Here is a 13,842-nt window from a genome sequence, read left to right on the forward strand (position 1 = left end):
TTGAATATAATATTATTAAACTGATTGTTTTTATATTCTTTGGTTTGTTATTACACAAAGTGTAATTATTGTTTTTATAAATTATAATATATTATTTTATCACTGGTGTAATTCTACATTTGTCTATATTTACAATATTAATAATTTTTCTAAGTGTAGTTAAATTATAAGTTAATAGTTGTTTTTTATTAAAAATAATTATAACAACATTATAATCAAAATACATCATATATATAGTCAAAAATTTTTATTGTATAGTATAATCATTATAAAAATTGCGTAATTATAGAATGTCATTTAAATGTTGTATGTCAGACGTTATTATTAAAAATATGTACATTTGTACAAATATTAAAAGAAATTTATAATTGTACTATACAGTCATGCGAAAAAGCTGTCGCGTTTGGAAAAACCTGTCTTGAAAAAATATTTTATAGTAAATTTATAATTACTTACTATACAGTATAGCTTCTATTCGATTTATTTGCAGGGTCATTTCACAAAAATCGAATAAAAATATTCGGCATTTCCAAATAACATTTTCTATTTCAGATCATTTGTTTATAGTACTGGAATAGTTCATTACCACCCGAGACAGGTTTTTCCAAACGCGACAGCTTTTTAGCATGACTGTATAATGATACTTATCATATTTAAACATAAAAAAATGAAACTATTATTTTGGCACCTTAAATAACATTATACAAAATTCAAGTGGTCTAAAAACAAAAAATATCTGATTTATTAACTATTTTTTTTAATGTTTAAAGTTTATTTTATGTGTATAAGATTACACCAACAAATATGAGAATCTTCAAAAGTTGAATTAATATCCAAGTTATAACAGCTAAATTAAAAAACAAGTGAGTTATTTTAAGTTTTATTTATATATAAATAATATTATATATAAAAGACCACAACATAATAGTTGACATTTTTTATTAAAGTATATAACAAACCAAAAATGTAAATAATTTTTAATTTGTTGAATTTAACTGAACAATCAAAAAAAACAAATGATATTTAAAATTTTAAAACCAATATTTTAAAGAAAAATACAAAAAACAATTAATTTTGCCTTTTTTACATTTTTAATACATTTTTTTGTTTAACTATGAATTTAAACAAAATATCATTCTCCAAAGATCCATTTTAAGTCGAATTATATATTCAACTATGTTATAAAAAACAAAATCAACGTTAATTAACGAGTTGATAAATATAATTAAACTACAATTTTGGACAACTTTATTGACGTTATGAAAACTCGTTATTAAAATATAATTGTTATTTTTGATCCTTTAAGAAAGAAAAACTTTCATGGTGATTAAGTTTATAACCAATAAAATTGATCAATTAATATTTCATTTATTGTAGGTTGACACCCTAATTATTTGACATACAATTTTTATATTATTTGTATTATCTTTTTAACATATTAAATTCAATTTAATGTAACATTTTTAAAAAAATAGTTTTTGTGTTACATTCTATTAATCAAATATTTAGCAAAAATGTTATTATTGTTAATTAAAAATTATACTTTATAATAAAATGTAACTATATTTGTTGTTTATAAAATGTATATGAAACAATTAATTTAGTTTTGAAAGTTGGTCCACAACCATCTCCATTTGTGGACGACTTTTGGGGTCTTGGCACCAACACTGTGTGATTATGTTGTACTGCTCTTTTTCAATTGGGTCTTTTCGTTTCAGCCGATTGTTGTGAATTACAAACTCCGCGATTTTCCATGGAAATTTGAATGTGTCGTTTTGATACGCCTCAGACCACCCAAATGCCTCATACATAGTGACTCCAAATGAAAAGATATCAGCAGCCTTTTTATATTTCTCTTTGTTTAAAATTTCCGGAGCCATATACACTGGTGTGCCAATACCCTTTGTAAATGTCATGTTGGTCATCAACATGTTGACATTTCTAGCGCTTCCAAAATCGGTCAATTTTGCATTCACTTTCTCATTCAAGTCAAGTGAAATAACAAGAATGTTGTCTGGTTTGATGTCTCTGTGTAATATCCCGTTCTCATGTAAATACAATACACCTCTTGCCCCATCCATCATCATTTTAACTCGAAGTTTCATTGGCGGAATTTGTTCGTTCTTTTTATGTTTCATCAAGTCTTGTAGACTTCCATATTGTGCAAATTGTGTGACCATACATATCTTATTTGGTATAAACACAGCGCCATAAAAGTGAACGATGTAATCACTTCTAAATTTGTCCAACATTGAAACTTCATTTTCGAATTCATCAATGAGTTTGTCTGTGTCATTTGACTGTTTCATTTTCTTTATAGCAACAACATTTCCTCTGTAACTTCCTTTGTAGACAATTCCAAACGAGCCTTCGCCAAGTTTCTTGTCTTCTTTCAACTCGTCGTAATCCAATTTCGTTGAGTTTTCTGTTGTGATTTCAATGGCAATTGGAACAGACACAGTCTCGCCATTTTCGATGTTCATGGTGACTATCATCATCTCGTCGTGCAATTTCAGTGAACAATGTGGTGTTACAAACACCTCAAACTCGCATGCTTCACCTTTCTTCAAAGTCACCAATTGCGGCTCGGTGCGAATTGAGTACTTGTCGCAGCCGCCACGTGTTGTGATTTGGACTTTCAAAATGCCTTTACCTTTGTTACCAACACAGAGGAGTTCGCGAGACTCTTTTTCAACAGGAATGATTTCACTGGTGTCATCAAATGTCAGCGACTTTTTGTTGGTCAAAATGTTGCCGTCTAACACACTCATTGCGATGTTTGAACGACTCATCTTAAAGACACAGATGTTTTCCATTTTCTTTGTTTCTTTGCGCTTTTGTAAAACAATAATTGTAATTACAATAATACCTATGATAATGAGTACTATGATGAAAACGGAGACAATTGGAATGCCAACTACAACACCATAATTTGTTGTGTGAATGCAACTCAACATGTCGTCACTCAATTTGTAGTTGTCATCACATTTTGAACATTTGTTGTTGGCAGACGCAACACAGTTTTCGATGGCTGTGTAGTGTGAACAGACACCTGACACAAGTACATTGTCTTTCACACAATCAGTGCACTCATCGATGCCATTGCATTGTGTACATGTTTCTTGACACTTCACACACAAATTGTTTGAGAGATAGTGTCCCCCTTCGCATAGCATACAACCGGCTGTTGTTTTGTTTGCACACGAAGTCAACTCGCTTTGTGGCGAACACAATTTGGTGACATTTGATGACGTGCGATAAAACGCCTCTTCGCACACAACACAGTTTCCTTCATTTGTGCACGACTTGCACGACTCATCACAACCAATGCATGTTGTCCCATCAGATGACCGCATGTACCCATTTTTACAGACTACACATCCACGATATGTTGACATCAACACGTCACACACACGGACAAGTGCGTTGATTTCAGTGCAAACGCCGTTGCTGTTTGCGTACGAGTAATCGTCACACTTTGTGCAGAATGTCTGATTTGAGCAGTAAACACAGGGGTACTCACACTTCACACACATCCGGTCTGCGAGGTAATACCCACTCAAACACCTCAGACACCCCTTTGTGGTGCTCACTTCACAGTGGCTGTCTGTCTGTGTGTCTACGTTTTTAGTTGTTTGTTTGGTGGTCTCATTTGGAAGTGTTTGTGGCACACACAAAATTCCATCAAAGTTGTAATCGGACTCACACTCGACACATTTGGTGTTGAGTGACGAGACAACACCACAATTAGACAACACGCCAGTCTTATCTTTGCAGCCATCAACATCTTTGTAATAACCACTCTCACATGTGACACACACTTTGTCAAATGAAGAGCAATGAATCGACTGGCTGTCTGTGCACACACCATCAACGTTGATGGAGTTGTCACACACAATGCAAATATCTCCATTTTGATTGTCACAATTTGCACTGTTTTGTGAACATTTTCCTTGTGAGATGTGTTGTTTTGAATCACACTTAGTACAATCACCATATGATATTACTAAACACATCGTATTAGTTGTACACACGCCATTTATCAACAATTTGCCTTCTTTACATTTTAAATCGGTGATAACTCCATTTGAAATGACACACACTTCACTTTCACACTGTTCAACGGTGTTGTAGTTTGTAGTGTGATATCCACTGACTGCTAAGTAGCAGTACTCATTGTGTGATGTTTCACAATTTTGTTTTGTTTTGCCACACAACACGTCATCAACACAATACAAACACTCGGTGCCACTTTCTCTGTTGATTTCGTATTTACAATTTGTGTTAACAACACAATTGCCATTTGATGTGATCACATCTGTAACACATTTGTCGCAGCCGTGTTGCGAGTTTTTCTCACACTTCTCGTGCTTAACATTACAAACACCGTTTAACAACATCGTTGTTGTATCACACAAGTAACACGTTGTATCGATTTGGTTGATGCACCCATCCATGTTGGTGCGTAATTTGTGATCATTTATGTTGAAGTATGTTGTTGTTGTGTATCCCAAATTGCACGTTTTCAAGTCACTTGAAGTGACGTATGGCGCAAAACAGGTGGTGCAAATGTGTTGATTATTGACATAGTCTGCAATTTGACACTTTGGGATGACATTGTACGAGTAGTCGCATGTCGTTTCTGTGACTTTGACCATCCCAACTTCGCATGCAACACAACTGGTGCCAATTGATATCATGTTGCCTGCACATGAGAGACACGTTTTTGTTGTTTTTGAACACGTCAGACAGTCATTGTGGATATCACTACATGGTTGACAGTCGGCACTTTCATTCAAATAAAAACCATCTTCACATGATACACAAATACCATCTGATGTCTCGTCTGTGCACAAATCGCAGTATCCAGATGAAGCACATGACACACAACTGTTGTCAACTCTCTTGTTGCCAACTTCGCAAGACGTGCACGCACCACTTTTTCTGTCACACTTCTTACATTCAGTGGAACACTGTTGGCACTGCAAAACACCGCCTTCCGAATATGTGAGGTCGCCACACAATGTACACACTCCATTGTCAAAGCCATATCCAGCAGCACATATGAGACATTTTCCATCTGTTGCATTGCACCTTGCACACGAAGAGTCACACAACTTGCAGGTGGTTTGTCCAACAACATCTTGGTATTCCATCTCACCACAACTCTGACACACAGAACTCAGGTAGTATGTCCCTTTTTGACATATGGCACACTTCCCAACTGCTAGACCATACCCAATCACACAACTGACACATTTTCCATTCGTTGCATCACACCCATCACAATTCGTGTCACATTGCTGACATGACAACGATCCGGCAGTTGAGTAAGTCATTTCTCCACATTTTTTGCACTCAGAAGAGCCTTGACCAGCATAGGTACCCGCCTTGCATGTGTCGCATGTGTTTGTTGTTTGATTTGCCATTGTTCCTGAAATGCACAGTGAACACACTCCATTCAACGAAACAGCACCACTCACACAGGCTACACACTTGCCACTTGTTCTTTCACATGGTCCTTGACACAAAACATTACACGTTTTGCAACTTGTTGATCCTGTTGTGTTGGCATAAGTCCCATCACCACAAGGATCACACCGCAAACTCTTTGGTGATGATGAGTAAGTTCCAAATGAACACTTCTCACATTTGTTTGCAATGCTATATGTTCCAGCACTGCAAACAGAACACGTTGTAGTTGTAATTCCCATACCCGACTCACATGACGAGCAATACCCATTTGTCTTATCACAACTCAAACACGTTGGACTGCAACTTTTGCACGTTGTGCTTCCTGCAAATGAGTATTGCATGTCGGGACAAGTTATACAACTTCCACCACTTTGGTACGTGCCAGCTGGGCACGTGTCACATATTTTACCATTCAGAAAATTACCGTCATAGCAAGATAAACAATTTCCATTTGTTTGGTCGCACGTTTTGCAACTTGTCGAACACTTTGTACACCCACTTGAACCACCGAGTGAGTAATACCCAGTCGCACACTTTGAACACAACGAAGTTCCACCACTCGAATAATACGATGCGGGACATATCGAACAGTTTTTATTTGACGAATCGTACGAATAGCCAACATTACACGAAGTGCACTCCCCCGCCGTTTTTGAACACACTCCACAACTTGTGGAAACGCATTGAACACACACCGAACTTCCAGATGTGGAATAAAACCCATCTGCACACGTTTTACACGACGAACTTGCTTGTTCATCCGCATAAGTTCCTGCTCTACAATTAGTACAATAAGCACTTCCGCTGCTCGAATATGTTCCTCGACTACATGTCACGCATTTTGTTGATGACACTGTGTATTCAGAGCGTGTTCCTGCAGCACACGCCGTGCATTTTGCACTGCCAGAAGATACTGAATAATACCCACCAGTACACGAAGTGCATGTGGATGCTCCTTTATCTGAATAATACCCAGCATTACATTGAGTACATGAAGAAGACCCATTTGATGACGTATAGGTACCAGCTGAACAAATTGAACACGAAGAAGCTCCAGTACCAGAATAATACCCCGCACTGCATTTTGTGCATGAAGAAGCACCAGACGATGACGAATAGGTACCAGCGTTACATTTTGTGCATTTAGAAGACCCGGATGATGAATATGTACCAGCTGAACAAGTTGAACATGAAGAAGATCCAGTACTGGAATAAGATCCTGCACTACATTTTGTGCACGAAGAAGCACCAGTACCAGAATACGTTCCTGCTGAACAAGTTGAACATGAAGTAGACCCAGTACCCGAAGCATATTTACCAGGATTACACTTTGTACACGACGAAGCACCAGAGTTTGAGTACGAGCCAGGAGAACATGAAGTACAGTTTGTTGTTGTACCACCCGAGGAATAAGTCCCTGCTCGACAAGAATAACATATCGTTCCAGAAAGGTATAGCCCACTACTACATGATGTCGCGGCAAACACATTCGTAGTTAATAAAAACATATAAAACATTGATTTTATAATTTATCCAATTAATTAAACAAGTTCTTTTTTTAAACTTTTATGTGTTTATTTAAAAAGCTAAAATCAATATAATTAAATATATTGTAATAATATAAATATATTGTTCAATTATAATACAAATATAACTAAAATTGTAAATTCATGCTTTAACATTGGAATTGTTTTATATTATGCAAAACATGAAAAAATAACAAATTAATAGTAATTATTATAATTACAAATTCTGCTTTTTCCTGTATTCGAAGGGGTAATAAATAGTAATATTATTTAAAAATGTATCAGAACTACATTAATGACTTTTAAAAAGAAATTGGGTTTTAAAATTTGAACTATATCAAGTCATTTAATAATATATATAGTCAGTTGGATAACGTTGTTCAGTTCCCAAACGTTGTTCACCTCAGAATCTTCTAAATAACGGCTAAACCTTCTTCAAAAATGTAAATCTTAAAATAAAACACCAATTAACATACCAATAAAATTTTATTTTTATATTAACTTTTTCTTTTTTCAAATCAAAAAGAACATAAAACCAACAAAATCATTTAATTTTCAGATCTCCACTCTTCTTTTCGAAATCAACAAACACCCGGAAACCATGCCAAAATGACGATCTCAAGTTGAGACCGTTCAATCAGCGAGAGTTGGCTAGTTTCAGGCTTGTTTTGTTGGAGATGTAGAGGGAGTTCCGTCGAGTCGTTGCGGCACGGAGCCGCCTCTAGTTTGTTAATATATATTTCAATTTAATTCAATCCAATTCAATTTAATTTAATTCAAAGAACAAACAATTTATTTTTTAGTTCAAAGATAATGTTTAAGTTCTCTAAAATCAAGGTAAAACTTTAAGTGTTTTGTTGGCTCTGTTATTCACTCTTTTTTCCTAATGATAAGTCTGTATTATTTCAAGGGTTTTTATAGTATAATTTGTAGTTTTGTATAGAATGTTATAATAATTTTATTTATCATTGAATTTAATGATAAATAAATAAAGTGATAGACCAAGTATTTTATCAGATTTTAATTCAACTCCAATACATTATACTGCAAGTTTTATTATTTTTTAATTATTTGTTTCCGTTATATTTTTAAAAATAAACAGTTAAAGGTTCAAAAATCTATTAGAAACTATATTTTAACAATAAAAATACTTAAAAATGAAAACTATCAGTTGTTGAATTTAAAAGTTTTGATTATTTTTGTTTTGTAATAAGTCAAGTAAAAAATTTTCAAAAAAAGTTTTAATCATTATAAGCTTTATAACAAATACCATAAATGCCTTTTGGCAACGACATTTGAATGTGGAATTACAAGACCCGAGTGCTCTCAAAAAATTGGCTCTAGTAATCATAATAAAGGCTGAACACTTGAATTATAATTTAGTATGATTAATGTGTTTGTGTTCTTTTATGTTACTATATTTTTCAAAATAATGTAATTGTAATATCGTTTGTTTAATGCTTTCAATTAGACGAAACATTGTTAACGCTAGGTTATGTAAAGTGTATTATTACAAAAAGCTTTGAATCAATTAAATTATTTCTATAAGTTGAAAAGATTTAAATTTAAGCATACCAGAATCTTCGATATGTTCTAACGGACTGATTCTAATTAAAATTATTTTTATATTTTTATATAGAGTTTATAAACTAGTTGGGTAATGCTCCAAAACTTTGAAATTAAAACAATGTCAAACATAATCAATAAATATTTATTGTTATTATTTAAAAAAACAAAAACCCTTGATTTTTTGTTTTATCTCACTTTTTAGAACAATTTTAATTTATTTGTTTGTGGAAAAAAATGGATTAATTTAATGGTAAATTATATGAACGCTTTTTGTAAATCAAGTATTGTATTTGTAAATTTTAAAAATAATTTTTAAAAAATATTGTTTTTTAACAAACCCGTTGCAAAGTGACGGGTTAAAATATTGATTAATTATTTTTTTGGAACGAAAAATGAGACCTCTGTTTTTGTATTTATAAAAAAATAGTCATCGTTTCTCTTAACAATGATATTTATTTTGATATGTTTAAACACAAAGTGTTATATATGATACATGTGGGATAAGGTTATAATATTATTGTTCGTCATAAAGTGTAATGTGTTAAAATATGTGTTTTAAAAAGTTAAAACAAATCACTGTTAAAATAATTTTTACTTTTTATTTTGAAAAATTGGAATTTCAAATTGTTGTAATGGACTCTTTGATAACATCTATTGAATAAATAAAATGAAATGAATGACAGGTAAATGCACTACATTTATAATTGTAAGGTTGTTGATTTTTTGAAAATAAAATGAAAAATAAATAGGTTTATTAATAATAAATTATAATATTGTTTTAGTTTTATAAATTAATAAAGTCAACTTTAATAAACACATTCTTGGATATCAAGAGTGAGTATTGTTGTTAATAAAAAGCTGTTAACAACATGTTAAATACACCATTTGAATGTTGTGTGTCTGATCCCTGTTATTTATTAAAGAATAAGTTGATGTTTGAATAATTATTCTTGATAAAATAATAATTTTATAAAAATAATATATGTACATAATAAATATTATTGGGACCGTCCTTTGCCACCACCACCTCTTAAAATAGAACATTTTTATATATAACATTTATATTTTTTTGTTTTTCAAAATAATAAAAAAATAATAACAATTTTCTGATGTACTTCCCATAACTTTAGTTTTTTATCTTATTAAATTAACAAAAAAATAAATTAATTTAATTATCATTGTAGTTTCAAATTTTCATTGTTGGGAGTTTGTATTTGTGCAAAAGAATTTATTATGACCCCATCCCATACATTTTAAGCATCTATTTGAACAATTTTGCTTGTTGTGACCAACAACATTACACAAACTACACTTCCTTATTTGTTTTATCCCAAAACCTCCCTTTCTTGTACGATGTGGTTTTGTTGCATTGTTCCTTTCCACTCTATCGACTAATACTCGTGGTCTTTCTCCAATTTGGTGTTGTATTTTTGGATCCCTGATGTTTACCTTTGTGTGATGAGCCAAATTTGTAACACTAGAAGATGTTTCACTACTAACGACTGTTGTGTGTATCTCATTGGGTGATGCTTTACATTTTACACTTGGATCTCGACATTTTTCTAAAAACGAACGCAGTCTGTCCTTGAGAAACGGGCTGCTTTTTATCGCCGGCTCCACTTCTTCAAGACGATAATGAAGATCATTGTGGTCACATAGAGAGTCAGAAAGGTTTTCATGGCGAACACTGATCGTGTGTGTTGTCTTTTTGTATAAATTTCCTATAAGCCTTTCTCTTGAAAAAGCAAGAAGTGGGAAAGGAAAAATTGAAAATTCGACATACAATTTGACCATATGAATACATGGAACATTGGTCGTTTGATAAGCTTTACACTCACACCAAGTTGTCGTACAAGGTTGTTGAGTTGAACACGCCACAAGTTCGTTAGAATGTTTATACATATTACAAAGACTATCAACAACACCACAACTAAGAAAGTGAAGTATAGTTGGTGGTATTATTAAAAGTGCGGTTGTAGTGTCTTGAAATATTTCTCCTTGCAAGTTGGTATCACAGTTTCGACATTGACAAACGATAGTTTTGATAATTTCATCCAGAGGAGTTTCTCTTGATCCTGTTATCAACTTTATGAGTCCGAAAAAACCTTCAATACGATTAGTTGTACGATCATCTGTTTTTAATCGAACTTCAGATGGTAACCATCTGTTTTTCTGTCTTATTAAATTCTCAATGACTCTTATTTTATCATTTTTGTTAATTTTAACTTTCCCCTTTCTTCTGTCTTCTTTTGTTTCTCCGATAATTTCCAAAAATATTTCGGCATCCTCAACGAGTAAATCACCCGTTAAAAATTCCGAATCTAATATGGCTTTTTGAATTCTTTCTCGTTGTTCTTGATTCATTTCATACCCAGTCAGTTCAATCAACTTTGAGATAAAGTCAACTTCGCTAATTTTACCGTCATTCATTAAATAAAAATCATTTACTATTTTTGCATTTTTTTTAAACGCCACTTGTAAATCCCTTCTTATATGTCTCACACAATGAAAGATAGAAATTCCGTTAAATGATGTTTCCAGTGCTTTTGTTTGAGAAAAGCAACGATCACAGTAGACTGAAGTTAAATTCACTTTTTTGTTTTTCAAAAACTCAAACAAATCAATGAACGATTCCGTAGTGCGATTTCTAAGTATAGAGAAAAACAACACCTTTGTTTTGTTGTGAACATCACTGAATACACCAATAACAAGAGGGAAATTGAAAGTGTTTGTTGCAGCAGTATCATCAATAAAGACAAGTGGAGGTATCGAGTTAATATATCTCGTATTAAGGCAATAACAACATTCAAATCTTCCAGTGTCATCTTTGGTTATGTGTGTGGATATATCCCCCAGTGTATTACAATAATCTATTAAACGACTTGCTTGTTCGTAATTCCTTCTGTTATTCTCAGCTTTCCCAATATTTTGAATCCGCTTGGTATTTGCAACAACATCAAGATTAACTCTAACTTTTGCAGGTTTTACACCCATTGCAAACATGGATGTTATGGTATGCATTTGTTCTTCATTAAAGAAATATTTGGATCTTGGTGGTAAATATTCAAACGTGTGATTGTGTTTATTGGTAATAATTATATGAGAGATTGAGGTTTTGTCTTGAGTCAAACTATTTTCGAATTGCTTAAACAATTTTTAAAACAACAACCAATTTTTGAATGTTTTTAGTTGCGTTGGTGTGAAGCGCTGTATATAATGCACATTGAAGATTACCAGCGGTAAACCTTGTTGCGTTATTCACCCTCTGAGTTATCGTTTTTGCATCATAAACAAGTCTTTTGAGACCGTCAACAACACAAATTGGAGTTTCAACAGTCCCATTTGGATCATTATCATTATAAATGATCGTGTTTTCAATTTCCATGTGTTTTTATTGTTCTGGATATATTAGATTATTAACTTTAATTTAATAAGAAAATCAAAGGGGTTGATACATTTATTATATTTTATTAGACTATAATATATATATGTTTATCACATTTCGAAATTGTGTTCTATAAAAAAAATAAGATAAAAAACTAAAGTTATGGGAAGTACATCAGAAAATTGTTATTATTTTTTTATTATTTTGAAAAACAAAAAAATATAAATGTTATATATAAAAATGTTCTATTTTAAGAGGTGGTGGTGGCAAAGGACGGTCCCAATATTATTAATAATCATAGCATATAATAGTATAATATAACATAATTCTTAAGAAAAACATTTTTAAAAATAATGTTTTTTATTCAACACTTTCAATAAAAATTTAAATTTACATTTATTGTCATAATAATTTCAAATGAAATTCGATTATCAACTAAAATTTTAATAATTTATTATATTAAAATATTAATTGTATTAATCAAAAACATTGTTAAGTTTTGATATATATTTTAAATAAAATAAAAATAAAGTGACTTCCCCAAGGCGTGCAAGTTTAATTTTTAGTCTTTTTTACAGGGAAAGTGCGTGCAAGACTAAATTTTAGTTCAAAAACATTTTATTAAAAATGTTATTCGTTTCCAAATTGTTTCAAAAAACACACAACCCTTTGGTGCTTGAATTAATAAACTACAAAAAGCAAATTAAATTATAAAAATTTGGGTTATGGTTTGTCTGTGTGTTTAATGTAAAAACAATTTTGTTTCAAGACGTGAATAAATGTCGATGTCTCTTGTGTTAGTGTAATTCAAAGTGACAAGAAGAAGTATGATAAACATTATGTTTTTCTCTGTGCCATTTTATAGCAAACAATAACAAATAGTCTGTTTTATAGGTGCAGTTCATTGTCTCAAATCAATGTGTACTGTTGTCCAGAACTGGTCCTTCGATAATTTCCATTGGGTCGCTTTCCCGAAATTGTTGCTTAATTTATTGTATTCGAAGTGTGAAAGTTAAAAATTGCAACGTCACAAGGTGTGCAAGTTAAAGAATAGTTTAGTAATAACTTCAAAATTATAATTAATAATTAAACAAAAAATAATCTTTTTTTTTCAAAATTTTAAAAAATTAATGATTCTATTTTTTTAATAAAAAAATTATAAATGAACTATACCTTAACTTGCACACCTTTAAACTAACTTGCACACCTTGGGAAGTCGCTTTGCATAAAAATAAGAATGGATTAAAAAGTCAACAAATTTGAAAAATCGAAATTTGGACGATAAAAGAAATTATTTTGAACTCAAAACAGTAATTCATTGCGATATTTATAATATGCGGGGAGAGATTGTGATACAATATAATATATAAATGGGGGATAAAAAACCGCTTCCGCTTAAAAACCGATTCTTTCAAAAAAATAGTTTTTTGTTAAGTTAATTATAATTAAATTTATAGTTTATTTTTTTCCCGTTTCAACAATAAATAGAAAAAATTCAGGGTTTTTTATTCAAACAATATTTTACAAAATGAAAGTAGCCTTTTTATTTTTTTGTGAAAATTTTTTATTACAGAAAAAAAGCAAAGTTTGCCGAAGCCATAAACCGAGACTATTAAAAGTAGCAACCAAAAGTCTATTTTGAAAAGAATTAATAACATAAAAACGAAAATAAAATGTTACACACCAAAAATTATTTTGAATTGTTTTTCAAACTCTTTTTCGATTTTTTGTTGGAATACAAAAACTAATAAATCTTGAATTTATGAGTGCACCTTTTTTCACACCCCCTTTATTTTCCACTAAATTTTTTTCATTGTTTTTTAAGAGTAGAATCGATGATACTCGTGGTGGTTATAAACATACTCAAGAATAAAATTTAATGTTCTA

At 31.6% G+C, this 13,842-nt stretch overlaps 1 protein-coding gene across 1 annotated transcript; it reads right to left on the minus strand.

The window, feature by feature from the left end:
* Positions 1-1,595: 1,595 nt before the first annotated feature.
* On the minus strand, positions 1,596-6,992 carry EIN_138020 (protein serine/threonine kinase, putative; the record flags this gene model as incomplete). The annotated part of the gene is made up of 1 exon (XM_004258518.1): positions 1,596-6,992. One exon carries the CDS (start codon positions 6,990-6,992, stop codon positions 1,596-1,598), a length of 5,397 nt encoding a protein of 1,798 aa, XP_004258566.1.
* Positions 6,993-13,842: the final 6,850 nt, after the last annotated feature.

The sequence above is a fragment of the Entamoeba invadens genome, assembly GCF_000330505.1.
Source record: "Entamoeba invadens IP1 unplaced genomic scaffold scaff_1105074725839, whole genome shotgun sequence".
NCBI lineage: Eukaryota > Evosea > Mastigamoebida > Endamoebidae > Entamoeba > Entamoeba invadens.